Source organism: Nannospalax galili, unplaced genomic scaffold (genome assembly GCF_000622305.1).
Source record: "Nannospalax galili isolate Female #2095 unplaced genomic scaffold, S.galili_v1.0 scaffold854, whole genome shotgun sequence".
NCBI lineage: Eukaryota > Metazoa > Chordata > Mammalia > Rodentia > Spalacidae > Nannospalax > Nannospalax galili.
In genome coordinates, this window is record NW_008334957.1 from 2,727,708 (window position 1) to 2,751,892 (window position 24,185).

A 24,185-nucleotide genomic window follows, 5' to 3' on the forward strand; every position below is an offset into this window, starting at 1 on the left:
CCCAGCTGTCCTGGAACTCACTATGTAGACCAGGCTGGCCTTGAACTCACAGAGATCTGCCTCCCAAGTGCTGGGACTACAGGTGTGTGCCACCATACCCGGCTGTATTTAAGTATTTTTAAAATAATTTTTTAATTGAATTTTTGTGTATTTCATACATAAAATCATGTTTATATCCTGTTACCCCTTTCCCTTTGGCCCCTCCCATAGCCCCCCTAATGGAGTTCACACATTCTGTTATTTGTATTAAGGCCTATTGTGTAAAGTTAGGTGTCCCAAGATGTCCCTCAGGGCAAGTTCATCCACCGAGATTTAGTCAGCCTATCTGGTGTATCTCTCTTCAAGAAGATCTGCTCTTCCTCACCCAGCAGTAATTAGCTGCCAATAATCCTTTGACTAAGATTCGGGCTTACTGTTCATTTCCACAGTTTTGAGCTGGGCTTTTGTCTGCCTAAGTTTGCATCTGCAGAGAATAAGAATCGGCAAATGTGGGTCCTTGGACAGGTCTCCTATATTGAGGTCCACCCACCCAGGGAAGAGGGGAGTGAACAATTGTAAGAGCTAGTGGGGAGGTGCATGACCATATGGAAATAGTCCTACAGGCGCCTGGGACCCTTCTCATATAAACCTACAGCAATGGTGTTAGCATGCACAGATGGAAGCAACCTAAGTGCCCCTCAACTGACGACTGGTTAATGAAAATGTGGTATTTTAGTATTTTGCCTGCATGTATGTTTTGTGCACCATGTGTGTGCCTCTTGGAGTAGGTCAGAGGAGAGCATTGGGTCTCATGGTTGTTAGCCCCCACATGGGTGCTGGGAACCCAGGTCCTCTACAAGAGCAACCAGTATTCTGAAACTGCTGAGCCATCCCTCCAGCCCCCTGTAATGAATTCTTGATGGCATGTATGAATCATGTAACCCTAAGCTTAAAACTTTATCTCTTGGTATTACTATGTCTATGGAGTAGTTTGCAACGAGTACAAGATTTATGGTGATTATGTTTTTTGAGACAGGGTCTCATTTTGTAGCCTAACCTGACCTGGCACTTGAGATCCTCTTGCCTGTATCCTTTAAGTGTTGGGATTTTAGGTATGCATTGCTACACTTGACTTGCATTGGTCATTTTCTTTTTGACTCTTCATAATTTCTAATTTTATTACATGACTATGTGCAACTTTTTGTTTTGTTTTTGAGACAGTGTCTTACTTTTTAGTCCAGACTAGCCTAGAATGCACTATATATAGTCCAGGTTGGCCTCAAAATCATGGTGATTCTTCTTTCTAAGCACCCCTCAGGTACTGGGATGATGTGTCAGCCACTGCTCCCAGTTCATGTTCAGTTTGTAAAGATAATTTTGTTTCTTAAAAAAATTTTTAAAAGGCAGTATTAAGGTGTTAGTTTTAACTAGAATTGACCCAGCCTTTAAAGCCTTTCATCTCAGCACTCAGGAGGCAGAGGCAGGCAGATTTCTGTGACTTCAAGGCCAGTCTGGGCTACATAATGAGACCATTATTTTTTTAAATAACTGAAATTTGACTTTTTTCTTTTCTGAATAGTCTCTAATGCAGTATGCAGGAGAAAGTATTGCTCTGTTTAAAAATAAGACAAATGAAGAGTCTAGAATTGGTTCTTTGAGAAACATGATTCATCTGTGTTCAAATTGCTTGTGTAGACATACCAAGGTAAGATAGTCTGCTTCTTCTTGGGGTATGTTGCTTGTTAGTATTGACTTTTTGATTCATTTGTAAGTTTATAAACTGATCTAAAACTGTGTTGAATGATGTCAATAAAGGCAATGTCCAGAGGAATAAGTAGGTAATCTTACTTCTCATGAAACTAATTTCATAATTTGTTTTCTTACTATTTTTACATGTAACTACATAGATGAATCTTTTATTGCTAGCATGTTCATTTTTAAGCAGCTGTTAATGAGTTTGTGATTAGGATATCACTATACCACAGGTAGTGAGTAGTACAAAGATAATACCAGGTAAGGATGTAGCTCAGTGTGTAGAGGGCAGTACAAACCTTACTTTCTGTGCTCAGATCATCTTATGAAGAGTGCCACTGTATGTAATCTTTGTTTTGATTTTGAAAAGCCCTATGGGGGGTAGCTGATCTGGACTAGACTGTTGCTAATAATTTGAAACATTTTTGAAAGTTAATATTACTTCCCTAGGCAACTTACCTTCTTAGCATGTACTTTGAGTCTTGTTATGTGTTTTTTTGTTGTTGTTTTGAAGTGGGAAGAAGAGAGTGGAAGAATAAAGCCTCAGCTAAAATTACTACTTACTGTGTTTCAATCAGTAGCTAGTACTTCAGTGATGCTTATGCACAGTGAAAGATATTTGCTGTAGTTAGTATGACTAAGAAAAGAGGGTTGTGTACTCAAACAACTTATGTCTTATTCCCAACTGTGAACTCTTTTATTTACATTTCATTCAAGATAGAGAAAATATTACTACCAAGAATACTGTTTGTTTTATTATTTGGTTCTTTGTCTAAATTACAGCAAAGTCCAAATAAGATTTCATCTGACTTTTTCCTACGATTGTTAACATCAAAGCTTATGAATGACATTGCAGATATTTGTAAAAGTTTAGTAAGTATACACTTGTCTTTTTCTACTGTATTATTCTAAGATGCAGTTTTAAAATTTTTGATTTATGTTTGTGTGAAAGTGTATGAACATGTATGTGCCTGTGTGTGATTCAGAGGACAGCTCTGGGGGTTGATTCTGTCTGCTACCTTTTGGCATTGAGGTCTGAGCTCATGTCCACAGGCAGGAACTTCTACTCACTGAGTCATTTTGCCAGTTCTGAAAATGCATTTTTTTTTGTTGTTGTTGCTGAAATATCTTGTAAATAGAGGTGCATCTGACAGTATATAACATCTTATATTTTTGTAAATGTAGGAATTAAATAAATTTGATTAAGATGGATATATGTTTGACTTCCCCTCAATATCAGCACCTAACCTTTGCTCTTTTTGAGACAGGGTCTCCCTGTAGCCCAAACTGGCCTGGAAGTCACTATGTAAACCAGTCTGGCCCTGAATTCACGGAGATCCGCCTTCCTCTGCCTCATGAGTGCTGGGACTTTTATTATCAGTACCTGGCTTTTAGTTTCCCACTAACTAATAGACTAAAGGATTGGATCAGTTGTTCAAGCTCACATTTAATTTCTATGCAATCCTTTACTGAAATTTAAAATCATTCTTTTTTTTTTTTTTTTTTCTTTTTGAGACAGGGTCTCCCTATAGCCCCAGCTGTCTTGGAACTCACTGTGTAGACCAGGCTGGCCTTGAACTCACAGAGATCCACCTGCCTCTGCCTCCACCTCCCAAGTGTTGGGATTAAAGGCGTGCGCCACCATGCCCAGCTCAAAATCATTCCTAAAAAACAAAAAAACGTAAGGACTTTGTCATCTAGATTGCGTATACTTACTGTGGTGTTTATGTTTTATCTTGTGTGCAAACATGCCTGTGCTACAGTTGTTCTGGTACCCTACTTGGAATATATAGGAAATACCTTTAAATATCTACAGTCCCTAAAATATTCTGTAACTTCATTATTTGTATTTCATGCCAAATTTTAGTCATTTTTCCTTGTTGCCATACTTATTTATATGCTGTATATGGCTATACTTTGACAGTGTGTGGTATTTTACTATATAGGAATAGTGTATTGGTATTACACGATATAGGAATACATATATATGTATGTATGAATGTGTGTACACACACACACACACACACACACACACACATATATATATATATATATTGTTTCTTTTTAGCCCTATCTGGAAAGAATACTTTTGTTTTTAAAGTCCACCTGCTCTTGCTTTTAGTGAGGCAGGTCTCACTATGTAGCACTGGCTGGCCTATAACTTACTATATAGACCAGGCTGGCCTTGAAGCCTCCCAAGTGCTGGGATTAGAGACATGAGCCTGGCTTTTTTAAAATAAATTTTTTATTTATTAATTTTTACTTTATATGTACAAGTGTATTGCCTACATGAGTGTAAGTGTACCTGTGCCATGCAATGCCTACAGAGAGATCAGAAGAGGGCATAGGATCCCCAGAAACTGGAGTTACAGTTGTTAGCTGCCATGTGGGGGCTGGGAATCAAACCCAGGTCCTTTGCAAGAACAGCCAGTGCTCTTAACCTCTCTGAGCATCTCTCCAGCCCAAGAGCCCAACGTTAACAGCTGTGCCAGCTCTCCAGCCCTCCGGAGCCTAACTTTAATCAGTGTGTAAATCATTTATTTTCTCTCGCAGTGTTCTGCTGTAGAGACTCTTGAACTTCTTTGTTGTCTTTCTTTGTGTACATGAAAGATTCAGGAGAAATTCTAGTGAAGGACTTATGTTCAAAAGGAATTTGAATTTTAGGGCTTTTTTGTTTTTGTTTTTTGAGATAAGGTTGTAGTGTGTTGCCTTGACTGGCCTTGAACTCTGGGCTCAAATGATTCTCCTCCCTCAGGCTTTTAAGTAGGTGGGACAACAGGCACATGCCACTATACCCAACTTTAATTTTGATACGTGTTGTCATTGTCCTCCAAAATAGTCCTAGCAGTTGATACTTTTTTGTACTTTCATCAAGTTTTATTATTAAAAGACTTCTAAAAAAATTATATTTTGGCAAATTATAGTTGTGTATGTTTGTGGGGTACAGAATGGTACTCATGTTTGAATACAGTATGGAATGACTAAGACTCGTTAATATAATAAATTACTTTTTAAAGTTTTATATTCTGTTATTTAGACACATTCTAGTTTATATATTCACTTTCCCACAAAATGTTAGATTAGATGCTTCTGAAAAATACCAAGTTGAAAAGGGTATCTTTGTTTCTCCTCTCTGAAGGCATCCTGTACGAAAAAGCCATTTGATTATGTAGACGTGCACTCAATAGACGTTAATATAATAAATTACTTTTTAAAGTTTTATATTCTGTTATTTAGACACATTCTAGTTTATATATTCACTTTCCCACAAAATGTTAGATTAGATGCTTCTGAAAAATACCAAGTTGAAAAGGGTATCTTTGTTTCTCCTCTCTGAAGGCATCCTGTACGAAAAAGCCATTTGATTATGTAGACGTGCACTCAATAGAAGATGATACAGAGGAAAATCTAATGGAGGCGCAGGGTTCAACATCTATGAGCATGTTTAGTGATTGTCCTGCTAGCACTGTGAGTGATGCCAGTGATTCTGGAGAGAACCAGAATGCTATTGGTAAACACATATTTACTAGTTGGGGTTTCTTCCACCACTTTTGTATTAGTTTGGCATTGTAAATGGCTTCATTGGAAAGATTTTTATGCTAATTTTTCCCCTTATATATAGTCTACTTGGATTGCTCTCTTACTGTACATTTAAAAATAGTCATTATTGTGTGTGTGTGTGTGTGTGTGTGTGTGTGTGTGTGTGTGTGTGTGATGTAAGTGCAGGCATACAGGTGTGATGTGTGGAGGCATACATGTGGAGGTCAGAAGACAGTTTGGGCGGAATAACTCCTCTTACTATAGGTTCTGGAGGTTAAAGTAAGGTTGTCAGGCTTGTGTAGTAAATGCTCTTACTTGCTGAGCCATGTCATCATCCCTCTTACTATACATTTTAAGTTATTCTTATTTTAAAATTGAATTTATTCATTTATTCTCCATGGAAGAGTTTAAAATAAAACTGCATGATGGATAGTTTCGACAGTGGAAAGCATGAAGGTGGGCTGGGTGTGTGCCTTTAGGAGGTAGAGGCAGGGGGATCTCTGAGTTTGAGGCCAGCCTTGTCTACATAGTGAAACCCTGTCTTTAAAAAAAAAAAAAGACCCCTTTCATAGTGTTAATAAGAACCTTTTATTTTTAGGTGCTGTGAATCCTTTAACTGAAGACTATCTTTCAAAGTCAGATCTACTGCTTTTAGACATGCTCAGGTTCCTGTGCATGTGTGTAACTGCATCCCATACCAATGCTATGTCTTTTAGATCAGCTGATATTCGAAGAAAATTGTTAATTCTTCTTGATTCTAGCACACTCGATCTTACTAAACCCCTCCACCTACACATGGTGAGTAAAGTGGAGTGAAGACTTTTTTATTCTGTCAGGTGTTGCCAACCAAATATAGTAGCTGGATATGTATGAATCATACAGTAACTTCGAAGACTTAAAATTAATTTCTTGAAAAATTAATCTGAGACAGTATACTGTGTGTATGTATATGTCTAGGTATGCTGCCCAGGCTGGCTAAAACTCTTGGGTTCTGGCAGTCCTGATAATGGTGAGAGGTACATGTTACTATACCTAGATTTCAGTTTGTCTTGTAATGTGCTGTGAAATGAAATAGATTCTAAAGTTGTGTAACTGAGGTGCATTTTGAGTAGACTTGGTTCTCTTAGTATAATTATTATAGACTATCTTTAGAAACACTTCGTATTTGAGACAGGTTCTCACTATGTAGCTCAGGCTGGCCTGTGCTAAGCAATTTTCCTGTCAGCCTTCTAAGTACTGAGATTATAAGTATAACCAACAGCCAATGAAACCTAGATCTTGACTGTAAAAATAATCTGTAACATGGTAAGACTCAAGTCTCAGTCTTGCCTTTATCCTGATACTACTAATATATATCTTTAATTCTAATCTATCACTCTCCATCACTGTATGCCCCCCCATATCTAAATTTGTTCTCCTGTGTCTATTTGCAGAAAAAAACAAAAAAACCAAAAACCTTACATTCCCACAAGTAAATAAATTTATTTACTCAATAACCTTAAATGGAGCTAAGCTATTTATCATGTAGAACGTGTCCTTAATCCATCCCCAGTGAAGAGTTAGGAAGAGCTCCTACTCAGTATCTTCTAGGTAGGCCCAAGGTTATAATCTCAGTTCTAGTAAACTGGCAGAAATGTCTGGTAAGTTTCAAACTATGACACATGTAATTTAAGTCCCTGGTGGAATTCCTGGTTAGGAACGCCTTGACCGTGCACAGACATTCTCTAACCTGGCATTGTCTTATTGGGGCTCTTTGTTTTGTTTCTTTACCTTTGATCAATGGGAGGGGTTTTATACTTTTCTTGAAGCTTTGATGTTTAAAGTCACATCAAACACTTGGTAACATTACCTATGACTTACATGTTAAATATTGAAGATTTCAATTTTTTCTTTGTTAGTATATGAGGAATAAGGAATACTTTTCACATACAAATTAAAGGGCAAACCTCTTAGGATCTTTTGGTGTAATTACAAAATTATTTAGCACCTCTGAAAAACTAAATGCTTGGTTATAACTACCATAAAAATTACTAGTTGTATATGCCTTTAGTCTCAGCACAAGGAGGCAGAGACAGGCAGATCTCTGTGAGATTGAAACCAGCCTGGTCTCCATACATAGCCAGTCCAGGCTAGCTGGGACTACAGGGAGACCCTCTCTCAAAAAGAGAAAAAGAAAAATCTAGTTATAACACTGCTTTTTGTATCTTCGGTACCATACAGAGTTATAAATTTGTCCTATAAGCAGATGGGTATTTGACTTCCCCTTCCATGGTTATCTCTCCTTTCCAAAATTCATTAATTTCTTTCTTTTGTTTTTGTTTTTGTTTTTTTTGTTTTGGTGTTTTTGGTCTTTTTGAGACAAGGTCTCCCTATAGCCCCAGCTGGCCTGGCTTACTATGGAGACCAGGCTGGCCTTGAACTTTGAGATCCCCCTTCCGCTGCCTCCTGAGGGCTGGGATCAAAGGCCTATATTACCATGCCTGGCTTTGTTTTTGAGACAGAGTCTCCCTGCAGTCCCAGCTGGCTTGGAACTTGCTACATAGACCAGGCTGGCCTCACTCTCAGAGATCTGCCTGCCTCAGCCTTCTCTGAGTGTTGGGATTAAAGGTGTATGCCACTGTGCTAGGCAAAATTCTTCATCTTAATCCCAGGAATGACAGTAATGGTCATTTATTAAACAATAGAGACTAGCAGGTTATGTTTATTTTCTTCTCAGTTATCTAATCAGATAATTATACATTCCCATTTTACAAATGGGAGTACAAAGGTAGATGTTATAAGACCAAGGTTTTTTTCATTTTCTCTTGAGACTGGATCTACCTATGTAGTCCTTCATGGTTTGCAGAAATCTTTCTGATTACATAAAATGGTATACTTTAGTTATTTGAAATTATTTGCTATTACAAAAAATACTATGTAGACTAGGCTATCATCTGATTTACAGACAATCCACCTACCTCTGCCCTGAAGTGCTGGGATTAAAGGCATACAGCACTGTGCTCACCCCAAGGCCAATATTTTTATCCACATAAAGCTGTTATGCTGAGATTTGAATCCGGTATTTGATTTTAAATATACTTTTTGTTATATGCCTTGTTATAGAAATTTGTAGCTCTGTGCATTTATGAATTTATGCATATATACGCTTTTTAAATGATCTCTTGATAATGCTGCCTTTTTTTTTTTAAACCATCTTAGTACTTAGTGCTTCTAAAGGATCTCCCTGGAGATGAGTATCCTTTGCCAATGGAAGATGTTATTGAACTTCTGAAACCACTATCGTAAGCAATGAAAGCCGTATGTTATGCTCACTTTAAATTTGTAAACTTAACTAATGTGTTCTGCCAAGCTTATATCATTAAACTTTTCCTCATAGCCATGTGTGTTCTTTGCATCGTCGTGATCAAGATGTTTGTAAATCCATTTTAAACCATGTCCTTCATGTTGTGACAAACCTAGGACAAGGTAGTCTGGACCTTGAGAACACAAGGGATGCTCAAGGACAGTTCCTGACAGTGGTTGGAGCATTTTGGTAGGCATATGTCTTCTTTTTCAAGTTCTTTTTCTGCCTCTGGATGCAAATGTAAACTTTGTGTGTGTGTGTGTGTGTGTGTGTATGTGTGTGTGTGTGTGTGTGAGAGTAACTTTTTTTTCTGATCCTCCTGTGTTATTCTATACATCTTAACAATAGCAGAATGTAATTTGTCTTTGCTCCCTGTGTGTATGTGTTTGTAGTGGATGTGTGTGTGAGTATGGGCACCTGTGTGCCATGGTATTTCTGTGGTAGTCAGAGGACATCCTTGGGTGTCAGTCTTCACTTGCTACCTTGTTTGAGATTAAGTCTCTATTTGACTGCTATATATACCAGGCTAACTGGATACAGACTTCAGGGATTCTCCCTGTAGATGTGATGGGATTACAGATGGAGGCTGCTACATCTGGCTTTACATGGATATTGGAATCCTGACTTTGGTCTTCATGTTTCAGTGGCATATCCATTGAGTCATCTCCCAGCTCTGTCTTTCCTTAATTGCTTGAACAGCTACATTGTAGGATTTTTTTTCCCCCCCAAATCAGGCTTCATAAAATGTTAGAATATGTCCCTGAAATATTTTTAAATATTTAATAAATTGATTTATTTAATGCAATTTCAAACAATAAGATTAGGAGTCAAGGACAGTGAACAATGCAATGTGTAGTAGAATTGAATTTATTTAGTAATACTCAGATTTTAATTCAAAATTTAACTTGATATTTATCTGAACTATACCCAAAATAAAATATTTTAAATATTTTATTTATTTTTTAAAAATCTTATGTTTGAGTGAATTGCCTGCATGTATGTAAGTGCACCCATGTTGTGTAATGCCCGCAGAGGTCAGAAGAGGGTGTGAGAGCCCCTGGAACTGGAGTTGTGGACAATTGTTAGCCACCATGTGGGTGCTGAGGTTTGAACCCTGGTCCTCTACAAGAACAGCCAGTGCTCTTAACCACTGGGCCATCTCTCCTGCCTCCACCCCCCAATAAAGTTTTTTTTTTTTTTGGTTTCCCTGTAGCCCCAGCTGTCCTGGAATTCACGATGTGGACCAGGCTAGCCTTGAACTCACAAGCCTCTGCCTCCCAAGTGCTGAGATTAAAGGCGTGTGCCACCACGCCCGGCCTATCCAAACAAAGTATTTTAAAACCACCATGTGAATAGTAAATTTCCTCTTCATAAAGTCTGTGCCTTGAGTTTCCACAATGTGCCTAAGGCATGAACTATATGATCAAGACCTGCCTGTCTCTGGGAAGCCTACCACCTCTCTGCTTAGGCTACATACTTCCTCGCCTCCTGGGAGCAGCAGTGGATGGGTCCTAGAGTCAAGCATGTGCTTGAACACCAATCCGTTTTAAGAACCCTCATTCTGGGATGGAATGACTCCAGGATTCTTCTTCCTTTTTTTTTTTAATTTTGGTCTTTTTGAGACAGGGTCTCCCTGTAGTCCCAGCTGGCCCGGACCTCATTGTGTAGACCAGGCTGGCTTCAAACTCATAGAACTCACAGAGATTTGCCTGCCTCTGCCTCCCAAGAACTGGGACTAAAGGAGTGTGCCACCACACCCCGCTGACTCCAGAATTCTTAACCAGCAATCTCCACAAAGACTCCTGCACGTAGACTTTGCTCAGCTTTGCTGTGTTGTCCCCATCAGCTGCCTCAGTTATGGATTGATCCGTAGGCTTCTTAAAGTTGCAGATTCACCTAAATTCTTTAAATTCTCCAGAGAAGCTTCTTCCAGATCACTGTTAGGAAAATCAGCTGTTGAAGAGGGGTCATTATCTGTCTTTTCCTCCAACCTTGTAGTGTTAGCAGGAGCCGCTATTCTTTCCTCAACAGGAAGAGTTTCAGTGTTGAACTGCTCTTTCTGCTGTTGGAAGCTGGTAACTAAGCAGTGGCAGTCAAAAGCAATGGATTGATCCTGCTCACTGCTTCAGTCCCCATGTGTGCATTTAGACAGCTGCATCTACGTTTTCTCTGATAAGGTCCTGTCATCAAAGGACTTCTTAGGTAGCCCTGTCTCTGTCCTTGTGCAGCTTGGAGCAAGTCATCACTTGTACCTGCAAATTTTTTTTAGTTTTTTTCTTTTTTAATGTCTATGAGTGTTTTGCCTGCTTTCATGTAAGTGCACCTTGTGTGTGCAGTGCCCGCAGAGGCCAGAAGAGGGTGTCCTATCCCCTGGAACTGGAATTACATTCAGTTGTTAGCTACCATGTGCTCTTAACCACTGAGCCATCTCTCCAGCCTCCGTGCAAGTTTTGAATCATAATAGATTGCCATGGCTAATGAATTTAAAAAGTGGAACAAACCTAAACCAGTTGAATTTTTCCTATCTCCAAGGGAGCCAGTTGGTCTTCTCATTAAGTATTTCATTCATATGATCATAAACATGTCTTAAAAAAAATTCTTTATATATTTATTTTATGTGTGTGCACATATTTGTGTAAGAAGTCAAAGAACAACTAGTGGAAGTCAGTTTTCTCCTTCCAACATGGAGGTACTGAGAATAGACCTCAGGATGTCAGGCCTAGTGACAGGTACCTTTACCCACTGAGCCATTTCACGGGCCTAACAATAACATTTTAGTACCTATAAAAGAGCACATATATTTAGAATCCTCATGCTATCTGATCAATAAAGATGTCTAAGTCAGTATATAATGTGGATTTTAAATCTGTGATATAACAGCCAAAACTTACCTTCTGTTGCTCTTTAGCTTGCCTTAGCGTGGGTAGGTGAAACATAAGAGCTTGAAGTAGAGGCATAATTGCACAAAACACATGTAGATTAAAATAAATTCCATTTCATTTAGCCTGAAGTTTGTGTAAGGTAAAATTTCTTGGCATATGCCAAGTAATGAAAATTAATTAAAAACAATTTGTGAGCAACCTATAACTTTAATACTTTGTTTTTTCTTGTGCTTTTGTTGGAATAATTATTACACTGAAAATCTTGCTTGATTTTAGGCATCTGACAAAGGAGCAGAAATGTGCATTCTCTGTAAGAATGGCCTTAGTAAAATGTCTTCAAACACTGCTTGAGGTAAGTTACTCTTTGTGTTTAGAAAGGTCTCCGTTGACATGTTGACGCTGCCTTTGTTTCTGTGTGCTAACAAGTGATTTTGTTGTATTTGACCTCAATTGTTATTTTACTGTAGGCTGATCCATATTCAAAGTGGGCTATTCTTAACGTAATGGGAGAAGACTATCCTATAAATGAAGTATTTCCACAATTCCTTGCCGATGATCATCACCAAGTTCGAATGTTGGCTGCAGGGTCAATCAATAGGTAAGCAAGCAGTTAGATTTCCATGAAGCGTTTGTAATGCTCCATCAAGTGCAGTGTCTAGCGCACTCACAGCTCACTGTCTGTTGTATCAACAGCAGCTTACACTTGCTGTACATATATAGTATGCCTAGGACTTAAGGTTTCTCTTAATACACAAAATTTTACCACTTAGGTAGTATTATTTTCTGCAACTTATAAATTAAAACTCTGGCTTAGAGAAGTACCGTGCTTAGTGGTGTATAGCTAATAAGCCATTGATTCGAATGAGGTTTCTCTGCTGCCACTTCATGAAGTATAGAATGTTTGAATATTACCAGGTCTTTATGTGAGTTAATAAATGGGTAGTTTTTTCTTTTTATATAGCACTCATACATTCATTACTTGTCTTTAGCACATAAAACAATATTTGGCCTGTGGTACGAGTTCATTGACAATTAATAAAATTAATATATTTTAAAAAATTGATGTATTTGGAAAAGAAATTGCATACTACTTAATATCAAAGCTGGGGCCTGGAGAGGCGGCTTAGTGGTTAAAAGCACTGGCTGCTCTTGCAAAGGACCCGGGTTTGATACCCACCCAGAACTCATCTGATGGCTAACAATTGTCTGTAACTCAAGTTCCAGGGGATCTGACACCCTCTTCTGGCCTCTGCAGGCACTTCATGACATGGGTGCATTTATACATGCAGGCATAACCTCATACACATAAAATAAAAAGAACCCCCCCCCAAAAAAAAATCAGCTGGGCGTGGTAGCGCACACTTTTGCACACTTTTAATCCCAGCACTTGGGAGGCAGAGACAGGTGGATTTCTGAGATCGAGGCCAGCCTGGTCTACGTAGTGAGTTCCAGGACAGCTGGGGCTACAGGGAGACTATCTCAAAAAGACAAAAAAAAAAAGATAAATAAAAGCTGAAAATCGTTTGAGTACTATTTAGACCTAAGTGTCTAGTTGTAGTTTACCATAAATAAATTTTCCCAGCAGTCACCTATGTAATGTTAAAACCAGTATATAATTTCCATGAACCATATTTTATGTCTACATTTTGAGTTTTTTAGTAAGACTATAGTGCATTGTAAGGATCTCTAGTGATTTGTGTTTAGTAGTCCAGATTCTTACTGAATTTCACAGGTAAAGGATAGAATATATATGCTGAGGTTAAAGTTCTGAGGTTATAGAGATCATTACTTGAGTGTCATAATGTAAGTTGAGGCATGGAATAAATTGTAAGTTTCAAAAATATAGAAATTCAAGATAGATGTGTAAATAGAATTTGTTGGTTTCTGGTCTTTCACTTGTTAGGTATATTTACTTGATTTCTTTATTTTTATTTTATGTGTATGAATGTTTTGTCTGTTTGTAGGTAGGTGCACCCATATCCTTCAGTGCCCATGGAGGCGAGAAGAGGGTGTTGGATCCCCTGGAACTGGAGTTATAAATGGCTCTTAGCCACCATGTAGGTGCTGGGAAAGGAGCCTGGGTCCTCTGGAAGAATAAGCAGTGCTCTAAACTGCTAAGCCATCTTTCCAGTCCCCATTTGTTATATACTTAATGTTGGGCTACTTTAAGAAAGGCTAGACAAACTAGAGGAATCAAAAATAACAGAAATTAAACCAGGGGTGGTGGCACATGCCTTTAATTCCAGAACTCTAGAGGCAGAGGCAGGTGGAGCTCTGTTTGTTTGAGGCCGGCCTTGTCTACATAGTGAGCTCCAGGCCAGCTGGGGCTACAGGGAGACCCTGTCTCAAAAAGACACCCCCCCTCCCCAAAAAATAGCATAAATTATGAAATTTTTATTTCTAAGAAGTATCAAGGACAAAGTTTAAGTTGCTTTAAGTATATAGATATTATCTAAAAGGCATCATTCTCCACATAAAATGATATTTAAATTGAACATCAAGGCATTAAGTTACTCATTTTCATAGTGGTTAAATATTGGATTGGGTGGCTGGAGAGATGGCTCAGTGGCTAAGAGCACTAATTGCTCTTGCTGAGGACTTGGGTTTGATTCCCAGCACCCACATGACAGCTAACAACCATCTGTAATTCCAGTTCCAGGGGATTTGATGCCCTCTTCTTACCTCCATGGGCACTGCACAACACTGGTGCACTTATACACATAAAAAATAAAAAGTAAAATATTAAAAAATAAGTAATAGATTGACAGGGGTTTGTGGTATCTTAGTTGTTGTTTTAGGATAATCTATCTTTTTGGCAGTTTTAAAAATTCAAATATGACCAATAGTTTAAAGATTTTTTGAAATTCTCTTTCTTTTTTTTAAATTTTTAAATATTTTTGTTTTTTTTGAGACAGGGTCTCATTATGTAGCGTTGGCTGACCTGGAATTCTGTGTAGACCAGGCTGACTTGGATCTCACAAAGATCTGAACACCTATGCCTCTGAATTGCTGGGATTAAGAGTGTGGCACCTGGCTGAAATTCTCTTTTCTCAGAGGAAAAATGGATTAAATATTAAAAGCCTTAATATTTAGTGGATGTAACTGCAAAAAGGGACTCAAATTTCATTAGTCTTTCAGAGAAAGGACTAGTATGTTTGCCTCATAGAATGTTTTACTTTTGTTCTGAAATATACTTTAAAAAGCAGGGTTTGAAATAAATTGTTTCATTTTGTTCTTTTTTTTAAAAAAATAAATAAATAAATGAACAAAGATTATTCCAGGAGATGAAGCAAGGAGATTCCTTCAGGTGTTTGAAAGCACTTCCTTTGACGCTCCAGCAAACAGCTTTTGAAAATGCATACATGAAGGCTCGGGAAGGGGTAAGAGAAGTGGTAATTAGAATTAACATGTATATAGTGTGCATTTGATGACGTGTTACATATTTCTTTTGCAGGTTTGGTGTAAGACAATTTGCATCATGTAGTTTGCAGTATAAAGCTAGTCTTAGTCAGCTATGTAGAGTAAATAGAATTTGAATAAAATTTATATGGTCAGGGGCTAGAGAGATGATTCAGTGGATAAGAGCACTGGCTGCTCTTACAGAGGACCCGAGTTCAAATCCCAGCACCCACATGGTGGCTACCAGCTGTCTGTGACACCAGTTCCAGGGTTCTAACACCCTCTTCTGACCTCCAGGAGCATTGCATGACACGGGTGCACCTATACACATGTAGACAAAATACTCATACACGTAAAATAATAATTTAAAAAATATTTAAGTTTATATGTCAGATTGCATCAAATTATAGAATTTTTTTTGCTTCAGTTTTATCTGTGGTGTTTTTGTAATGAAAACCCAACTTTAATTATGGTTTAAAAGGCTCTTTTTGAAATACTTATTTTTATTATGTGTGTGTGTGTGTGTGTGTGTGTGTGTGTGTGTGTGTATACACATAAATGGCACCTAAGTGTCTATGCCTTTGGAGGCCAGAAGATGGTATAGGATACCTTGGTTCTGGAGTTACAGGTGGTTGTGAGCCCCCCAGCCTGGATGCTGAGAGCTGAACTTGGGTCGTCTGGAGAGTAGCAAGTGTTCCTAACTGCTAAATCATTTCCCTAGCCCCTAAATGGGTTTTTTTAAAAAAAATTAAGAAGTGCTTAAAACCCAAAACATACCAAGAAACATTTGTGGTGGTACATGCTTGTACATGCTTGTAATCTCATTACTCAGGAGGCTGAATCAAAAGACCTGAGTCAAGTTTGAGGCCAGTCTGGATTGTGTGATGAGTACTAGCCTAGCCTACACAGCAAGTCCTTGCCTTTAAAAAAATGCTTTTGTATACGATCTGGTTAAGAACTAATTGAGAAAACAAGTGATTAGTTATTGACATACTGAGGAAAAATTCTGACACCAGAACAAAATTTTCTTCGTTTTAGTCACACTTGTGATTTTCATATTTCTGTAGAATATATTTTGTTTAAATTGTGAAAATTGTTTCGGTGTTCGAATACTTATTTTTACCCTGATTTGTTTCCGCAAAGGATTTATGGTAGTTAGATGACTATCAAACCTGTGATAGCAGGAAACTGAAATGCAGTGTGATGCAGGGATGTGAATGGAGGGATTAAGTTTACATAATATGAAACTCAGCAGTTATTTGTATTAGTTTCTCTTCTTGTGACTGTGATAAAATACCCCAGACAGAAGCAGTTTCAGTGACAAAGTGTTGATTTTGACTCACAGTTCAAGCTACAGCCCATCATGGAGGAAAGTTCTATTGGCAGGTGTTTGAGGTGGCTGCAGACATTGCACCCTCAGCCAAGAAGCAGAGAGACATGAGTTCTTTTGCTCAGCCAGCTTTCTCCATTTTGTCAGGGTTTTTTGTTTTGTTTTGTTTTGTTTTGTTTTGTTTTGTTGTTGTTGTTGTTGCTGTTGTTTTAGGCAAAGTCTCACTGTGTAGCTGTGACTGGCCTTGTACTCACTATGTAGTCCAGGCTGACCTTGAACTCAGAGATCCACCTGCCTCAAGTGCTGGAATAAAAGGGATGCAACACCATGTCCATCTAGCTTTATCTTTTTTATGTACTCCAGGGCACATGCCCAGGAAATGGTGTTGCCCGCACCTTCCCACTTTTAGGATGGGTCTTCCCTTTTTAGTTAAGGTAATGATGATAACTGCTCATAGACTGACCAAAGGCTAACAATCAAGATAATCCCTCATAGGTATGTCTTGAGTAATTCCAGATTCTAGGTAATTCCAGATTCTGTCAAGTTGACAATAAACACTAACTACCACAATATATATTATACATTTTAAATGAGCCTAATATTTGAAAAACTATATTAAATATGGACAGTAGTTCATTTAGAAAAAGACTAAGACATTTTACAACTGAAAATCACAAGCCTGGCATGGTGGTGGTGCATGCCTTTAATCCCCCAGCACTTGGGAGGCAGAGGCAGGCAGATCTTTGTAAAGTCTGAAGCCAGCCTAGTCTGCTTAGCGAGTTCTAGGCCAACTGAAGCTACAGGGAGATCCTGTCTCAAAAAGACAAAACAAACAAACAAACCCAAACTGAAAATCACACTATAATCATTGTGGTGCAGTTACCAAAACAGTTTGTTTTATACTTCACTAACAGAAGCTTATCATCATAAATAAGATTAGTAAAACAACTTGGGTCTTCTATACTTTTTTAAAAAGAGTATATATATATATATTTGTTATTTTCAATGCTGGGCATTGAATCCAGTCCCTTTTTGTATGCTGAGCAAATACTCCACCAGTGAGCTATACTACTAATCCTAAAAGTAGATGTTTGACCATGAGTAGAGACTATATAAGTCTGTATCTCCTAAAGGATAAATGAGTGCCTACTCACACCTGTTTTTTTAACATGCATATAATTACTTTAATAGAGAAATTAGATTCTTTCTTGGTCTTATACCAAGAGTGATCAATGAGTAACAGAGTTTCTAAGTTAGGAAAAACTTATTTCAAATATGAATAGTCCAAAAATGCAGATATGGTCTGGAGAGATGGCTCAGCAGTTATGATCACTGCTTCTCTGGCAGAGGACCCAGGTTCAGTTCCCAGCACTTACATGGCACTGGCAGCAGTTCATAACTCCAGTTCCAGGGATTATGATGACCTCTTCTGATCTCTGCGGGCATTGCATGCACCTGGTGCCCATATATATAATTATGCAAACCATGCATATACATAAAAAAATGCAGATGGGGTAGGCTGGGCCTAGCCCGGGCCCCAAGCCTTCCCACCCGGACTCTGCGCCGCGGTGTCCACTGCAGCGTGCAGCCTGGGTGTCGTGGTGATACATGGGCAGCAGCGTGGGCCACGACGACAGACCACAGAAAGGAGCAGCGCAACGAGCTGGAGGCTCTGGAGTCCATCTACCCCGACTCCTTCACAGTATTACCAGAAAATCCACCCAGCTTCACCATTACTGTGACATCTGAAGCTGGAGAAAATGATGAAACTGTCCAGACTACCGTCAAGTTTACATATAGTAAAAAATACCCAGATGAAGCTCCACTTTATGAAATAGTCTCCCAAGAAAATCTAGAAGATAATGATGTCTCAGACATTTTAAAATTACTGGCTTTGCAGACCGAGGAGAACCTTGGCATGGTGATGATCTTTAGTCACAGCTGTGCAGAAAAATTGAAATAGATCAGACAAAAACTAGGAGAGGTGGGGCGTGGTGGTGGGCCCCTGTAATCTCAGCATTCGAGAGGCAGAGGCAGGCAGATCTCTGTGAGTTCCAGGCCACCCTGGTCTACAAAGTGAGTTCCAGGTCAGCTGGGGCTACAGGGAGACCCTGAAAAAAAAAAAAAAAAGAGGAAGAAAAGAAACAAAAAGAAAAGCCTAAGAAGCAGAAAAGAAATTGTTCCATGGCACTCCTGTTACAGTTGAGAATTTCCTAAATTGGAAGGCCAAGTTTGATGCAGAATTTCTAGAAATCGAAAAGAAATGATGAAAGAAGAGCGGAGAAAAATAAAGTGGGAAGCAGCTGTTTGAAACAGGTCATAATCTTGACACATCTGATATCCAGTTCTTGGAGGACGCTGGAAATAATGTGGAGGTGAATGAGTCCTTGTTCCAGGAAATGGATGACTTGGAGCTGGGGGATGATGAGGACATCCAGATTACAATCCTGCTGACTCGGGGAGTGACCCCTCAGATTAACGGACTGTCCCTATCTGCAGAGATGCTTGACTGCCACAGCATCTGTGGCTATGCTGAGAGGTTTTGGATTTTCCTTTCTTGTTTTCTAAGAAAAAAACCATTATTTTTCAGGAGAATATTCTTCTGATAGCTTTCATCATTGAACTTAATAAACTGACCTTAAAATTTCAAAGAAAAAAAATGCAGATAGCCTGCTGTTGGGATTTTATAGTAATTGACCATTAGACTGAAAAAGCATTCTGTTTTCATGCAAGTTTCTTTTGATAATGCAGATGACATTATTTAAAAGTTGAAAAGGAGCTGGACGTGGTGGGGCATACCTTTAGTTCCAGCACTTAGGAGGCAGAGACAGGTGGATTTCTGTGAGTTCAAGGCCAGCCTGTTCCAGGCCAGGTAGGGGTACAAGGAGACCCTGTCTCAGACCAAGACCAGAAAAAAAAAAGTTTAAAGAGTTATAAAGATATTAGTGATAAAAGTCATCTTAGGAGTTTTGTAGCAGAAGAACCTTGTTATACTTCTCACTATCACTCGACTTTCCTGTTTCCTCTTTTTTCTTTAATGAACTCTATACCTCAATGAAATGTTTTTCCTTTGGTAACTGTTTCTATTAAATATGAAAAGCATTTCTTACTATAGAAAACATTTTTCCCCCTCAAATCTTTTTTTTTTTTTTTCCCTGTTTGATTGACACAGGGTCTCTCTGTAGCCCTAGCTGGCCTAGAACTTGCTGTGTGGACTAGGCTGGCCCAGAACTCACAGATACTCCTGCCTCTGCCTCCTGAGTGCTGGGATTAAAGGTATGCGCCATCACACCTGGCTTTTCCTCTCAAAACTTGACTCAACTTTTCACAGTCTGCTTCGATGTTATGGAATACTTTGGTTTTTTGTTTGTTTGTTTGTTTGTTTTGTATTTTTGGTCTTTTTGAGACAGGGTCTCCCTGTAGCTCCAGCTGTCCTAGAACTCACTATGTAGACCAGGCTGGCCTTGAACTCAGAGATCTGCCTGCCTCTGCCTCCTGAGTACTGGGATTAAAGGTGTGCACCACCATGCCCGGCCTGGAATACTTTGATTTTAGCGTGACTAATTTATAACTGAAATATTTATGTCATTACTTTTATAAATCTTTTGAAGTTGCACAGTGCTCAGAACCTTGACCTTCCGGATGAGATTTATAATAGAAAGTCTGTTTTGCTGATGGTGATAGCTGTGGTCCTACACTGCAGCCCTGTCTGTGAAAAGCAGGCGTTGTTTGCCTTGTGCAAATCTGTGAAGGAGAATGGATTAGAACCTCACCTTGTGAAAAAGGTAAGATGAATACTTTTTATTATACACTTAGGTAACATTTTGTTTGTTTTTTATGGTGCTAGACATAGAACCCAGGGTCTTACCCATACCTTGCAAACATTCTATTGAGCTATGTCCCCAGCCTGGTGAATAACTTTTAAACATTTAAAAAGGATTTAATAATGATGCTTTATATTTTCTTAGAGTATCAATTGAATCTTCTTTGTTCAGGTTTTAGAGAAACTTTCTGAAGCATTTGGATACAGACGTGTGGAAGATTTCATGGCTTCCCATTTAGACTACCTGGTTTCAGAGTGGCTAAACCTTCAAGACACTGAATGCAGTTTATCCTCTTTTCCTTTTATCTTACTGAACTACACAAGTGTTGAGGATTTCTATAGGTAGGTTTATACATGGAGTGTGCAAAATATATTCCATTTAATGTTTGGCAGCCCCCACTACCACCACTGCCTCTCACACCCTTAGCCATGTTTAGAATTCTTGCCTAGAATAAGAAATAAAGCAGCTTGTTTGAGAACATATCAAAGAGTGGACTAGTTCTTAGGATTTGGTGGTATCAGTATTACTAACTAGCTGTGTATCTTTGAGCAAGCCATTGTAATACCTTCTGCATCTTTGTTTATGATCGGTGTAGTGAGAGAGTTCCATTGCATATGAATATCTTCCCTTGGGGTGGAGGGAGTAAAATAACTAGTGACTGATTATTTCTGCCTTTTTTTCCTGTTGCCTGACAGATTATTTAGTCATTATTTCTATGAATTTAGAAGTTTAGCCCAAAATAATTCATTTTAAATTTAGAAGTTTAGTCCCAAATAATTCATTTTATAGGTCTTGGGAATGTAGCTCAGTTGGTATACTGTTTGCCTAACATGCATGAAGCCCTGGATTTGATCCCCAGCACATCATAAACCAGACATAGTGGCACATACCTGTAATCCCAGCATTCATTCTCAGTTACAATAGGGAATTGGTGGCCAGCTGTATTACGTAAAGCCCTGTATCCAAAAAAAAAGAGAGAGAGATTTTCATGTAGTATATTTGATAGACTTTATCACTCATTTTTGGTATAAATTTTAAAAAAGTGCTTTTTAATTGGTAAATGACTTTTGCTTTTCATCCTATAATATTAGTTCAATTAATTGAAAGAAATAAGTTCCTTAACTGGGTGTGGTACACGCTTGTAATTCCTGCGGTTTCAGAGATAGAGGTAGAATTATTACTGTAAGTTAGAGATCAGTGTGGCCTACATAGTGTGTAGGCTAGCCTGAGTTACAGAGTGAGACTTTATGAAAGGAAAACAATGGGAAACAAAAACTTTTTTAGTGTGATTATTTATAATTAAGTTTATCGATTTGTAAGATTAGAGTAAGAGGATTTAATGTTAATGATGACTGTATTAAAGCATTTATTTATTTATTTATTTATTTATTTATTTTTGGTCTTTTTGAGACAGGGTCTCCATTTATTTTAATGTGAGCTTTTAATTTGAAAAAATATATAACCTGTATTTTTAGGTCTTGTTACAAAGTTTTGATTCCACATTTGGTGATCAGAAGTCATTTTAATGAGGTGAAGTCCATTGCTAATCAGATTCAAAAGGAATGGAGAACTCTTCTGATAGACTGCTTTCCAAAGATTCTTGTAAACATTCTTCCTTATTTCGCCTATGAGAGTACAGGAGACAGTAGCATAACACAAAAAAGAGAGACTGCCGCCAAGGTCTATGACATCCTTAAAGATGAAAACTTACTTGGAAAGCAGGTATGGCATCAGCTTTGACCTACCTTTATCCTCTTACTGATAACCCATATAAGCAGTAAAATTTAAGAGTACAGGACTTGGGGAGTTGGCTCAGATAAGGTGCTTGCTGCATAAGCCTGAAGACTTCAGTTTAGCTCCTCAGTATCCACACAAAAGCTGGACTTGATGGCCAGCTTATAGAATTTATGCCTTTTATGAGGCTGCTTATGGCAGGAGCAGATTGATGAAAAGGCTGCTACTTTGAGGAGTCTTGTCTACTATTGATGAAGGGTGGTAGCTCACATCAGAATTTGGGATTCAATGCAAGTTCAAGTCTGGAGAGATGTGCACGGTACAAAAAGGAAGTGATTGCCAATCACTGAGGATGTTAACAGTAAAGTTTTAGAGAGTTACTAAATGAATAAACAATATCATGTGAATTGAAAATAGTGATTAGTAGGGAACTTAGCTAGAGAATTAGCAGTTTGAGGGATTGCATACTACATCTAAAGTCTTAGCCAATTACAGTGATTCTTTAAAATTGGAGTTGTGGAGCTGGAGAGATGATTCATTCTGCTTGCAGAGGATCTAGGTATTGTTCTCATTACCTACATGCGTAGTTAACTCCAGTTCTAGCTCTCTTCTAGCTCCCGTGGTCATTGCATGATATGGGTGTACTTAGCATTACATGCAGGCAAAACACTCGTACACGTAAATTTTTAAAATGTAAACTGAAGAGTTGAACTAAAGGGGCTTTGTTTACTATGATATCCTGATAACTCTTTTCAGTCTGTGGGTTGATTGGTTACATAGAAAAAAAAGTAGAGATAAATATTGCAGAACTTGGACTTGGTTATCTATTTTATAGTCACTGAAAAACTTGGGAAGTAAGAAAATGATACATGCCCTTTGTGTTTTTGTGAAAGTCACAAATAGGAAAATGTTGGTATATTTTAATTTTGTGTCTTGCAGATTGACCACTTATTCATTAGTAATTTACCAGAGATTGTGGTGGCGTTACTGATGACATTACATGAAACAGCTAATTCTGGTACCAGTGAGAGCACTGAGCTCTGTGACTTTTCAGGGTATGCCCATTAAAAAAATAATTTTTTATTTATTCTTATTTTATGTGTATGAATGTTATGCCTGCATGTATGAAAGTGCACCTGTGTTGTACAATGCCTGAGGAGGTCAGAAGTGGACATCAGATCCCCTGGAACCAGAGTCATGGACAGTTGTTAACTGCCATGCCCCCTGTAAGAACAGCCAGAGCACTTAACCACTGAGCCATCTCTGCAGCCCCAGGGAGAACTACAAGTTTGCAAACTCAGCATGTTTATTTGTCAGTACCTTAAAATGTCTATTTGTTTACATCTACTCTTCTTTTTAAATTTTATTTTTTAATTAAATTCTTGCAATTTTCATACAATATAATTTGATGGTATTTAGATCCCCTCCCCTTTCCTTACCTCCCTCTACTGCCCCCTGCCTATATTAATGAATTCTCATATATTTATATGACCTATAGTGTCTGATTTTTGTCCCCAAGTGTCCTTCAGTGTGGGTTCGTGTACTGGGCTCACGAAGAGTTCCATCTCTATAAGACACTGTCTTTCCCCCTCCCAGCAACCAGCAATTGCCCAGAGTACCTTAGGTTGGGTTGGGATTTCTTACCTTCTTCCCCATGTCTAGACGGGAATTTGGTCTGGTTCAAGCTTGCACGGTTCAAGGTTGCATAGACTTGAGCATACTGTCACTATTGTTGAGAGTTCATATGACTAGCTGACCAGCTGTCTGGAAGACTGTTTCCTTGTGGTCATCAACCCCCTCTGGCTTTTGCAATCTTTCCAAAGCCTTGCCTTCTGTAATGGTCTCTGAGCCTTGGGAAGTAGAGGTTTGAAACAGGTCAAAGACATGTATTCTTAAAAAATGGTGTTTGGGGCCTGGAGAGATAACGCAGTGGTTAAGAGCACTGTCTGCTTTTGCTGAAGACTGGGGTTTGATTCCAAGTACCCACATGGCAGCTAAGAACCATCCTTAACTCCAGTTCTGGGGACTCTGACGCCCTCTTCTGACCTTCATAGAATTGCATGACACCAGTGCATTCACCTATATGTATTCTATCACCTTTTCTTTATCATGCTTGTTAGCTGTCTAGTTTAATTTGGATGTGAAATCCACTTGCTTGTATATGAATGTTAAAGGCATTTTTCTGGCTTGATTGTAGGGTACATGCTAAACATACAAAATAGTAGTAATGTATAAGTATTTAGACTTGAATAAATTTTATTCTGAGTAATTTTACTGATCTAATAGATTGCCTGGGTTAAGTTACTATTGCTTTTATGGTGCTAGTATAGCATTTTGAATCAGACCTGAAGTGAAGACTCAACTGTGGAGATGCCATTAGCTTTTTTTTTTTTTTTTTATTT

The 24,185-nt window shown here is 38.4% G+C and overlaps 1 protein-coding gene across 5 annotated transcripts in view; it reads left to right on the forward strand.

The window, feature by feature from the left end:
- Atm (ATM serine/threonine kinase) overlaps positions 1–24,185 on the forward strand; it is a 131,776-nt gene that overhangs the window by 28,251 nt on the left and 79,340 nt on the right. For all 5 annotated transcript variants that reach the window (XR_003848956.1, XR_003848957.1, XM_029561896.1 and 2 more), the window contains exons 16-28: positions 1,559–1,684; positions 2,515–2,604; positions 5,071–5,242; positions 5,870–6,069; positions 8,470–8,552; positions 8,648–8,803; positions 11,773–11,848; positions 11,964–12,094; positions 14,768–14,876; positions 19,837–20,010; positions 20,221–20,390; positions 21,525–21,771; positions 22,723–22,838. Coding sequence is in view for 3 of the 5 variants with exons in the window: in XM_029561896.1 (XP_029417756.1) it covers positions 1,559–1,684; positions 2,515–2,604; positions 5,071–5,242; positions 5,870–6,069; positions 8,470–8,552; positions 8,648–8,803; positions 11,773–11,848; positions 11,964–12,094; positions 14,768–14,876; positions 19,837–20,010; positions 20,221–20,390; positions 21,525–21,771; positions 22,723–22,838 (1,850 nt within the window). In the remaining 2 variants the exon portion in view is untranslated. The remainder of the gene's footprint in view (positions 1–1,558; positions 1,685–2,514; positions 2,605–5,070; positions 5,243–5,869; positions 6,070–8,469; positions 8,553–8,647; positions 8,804–11,772; positions 11,849–11,963; positions 12,095–14,767; positions 14,877–19,836; positions 20,011–20,220; positions 20,391–21,524; positions 21,772–22,722; positions 22,839–24,185) is intronic.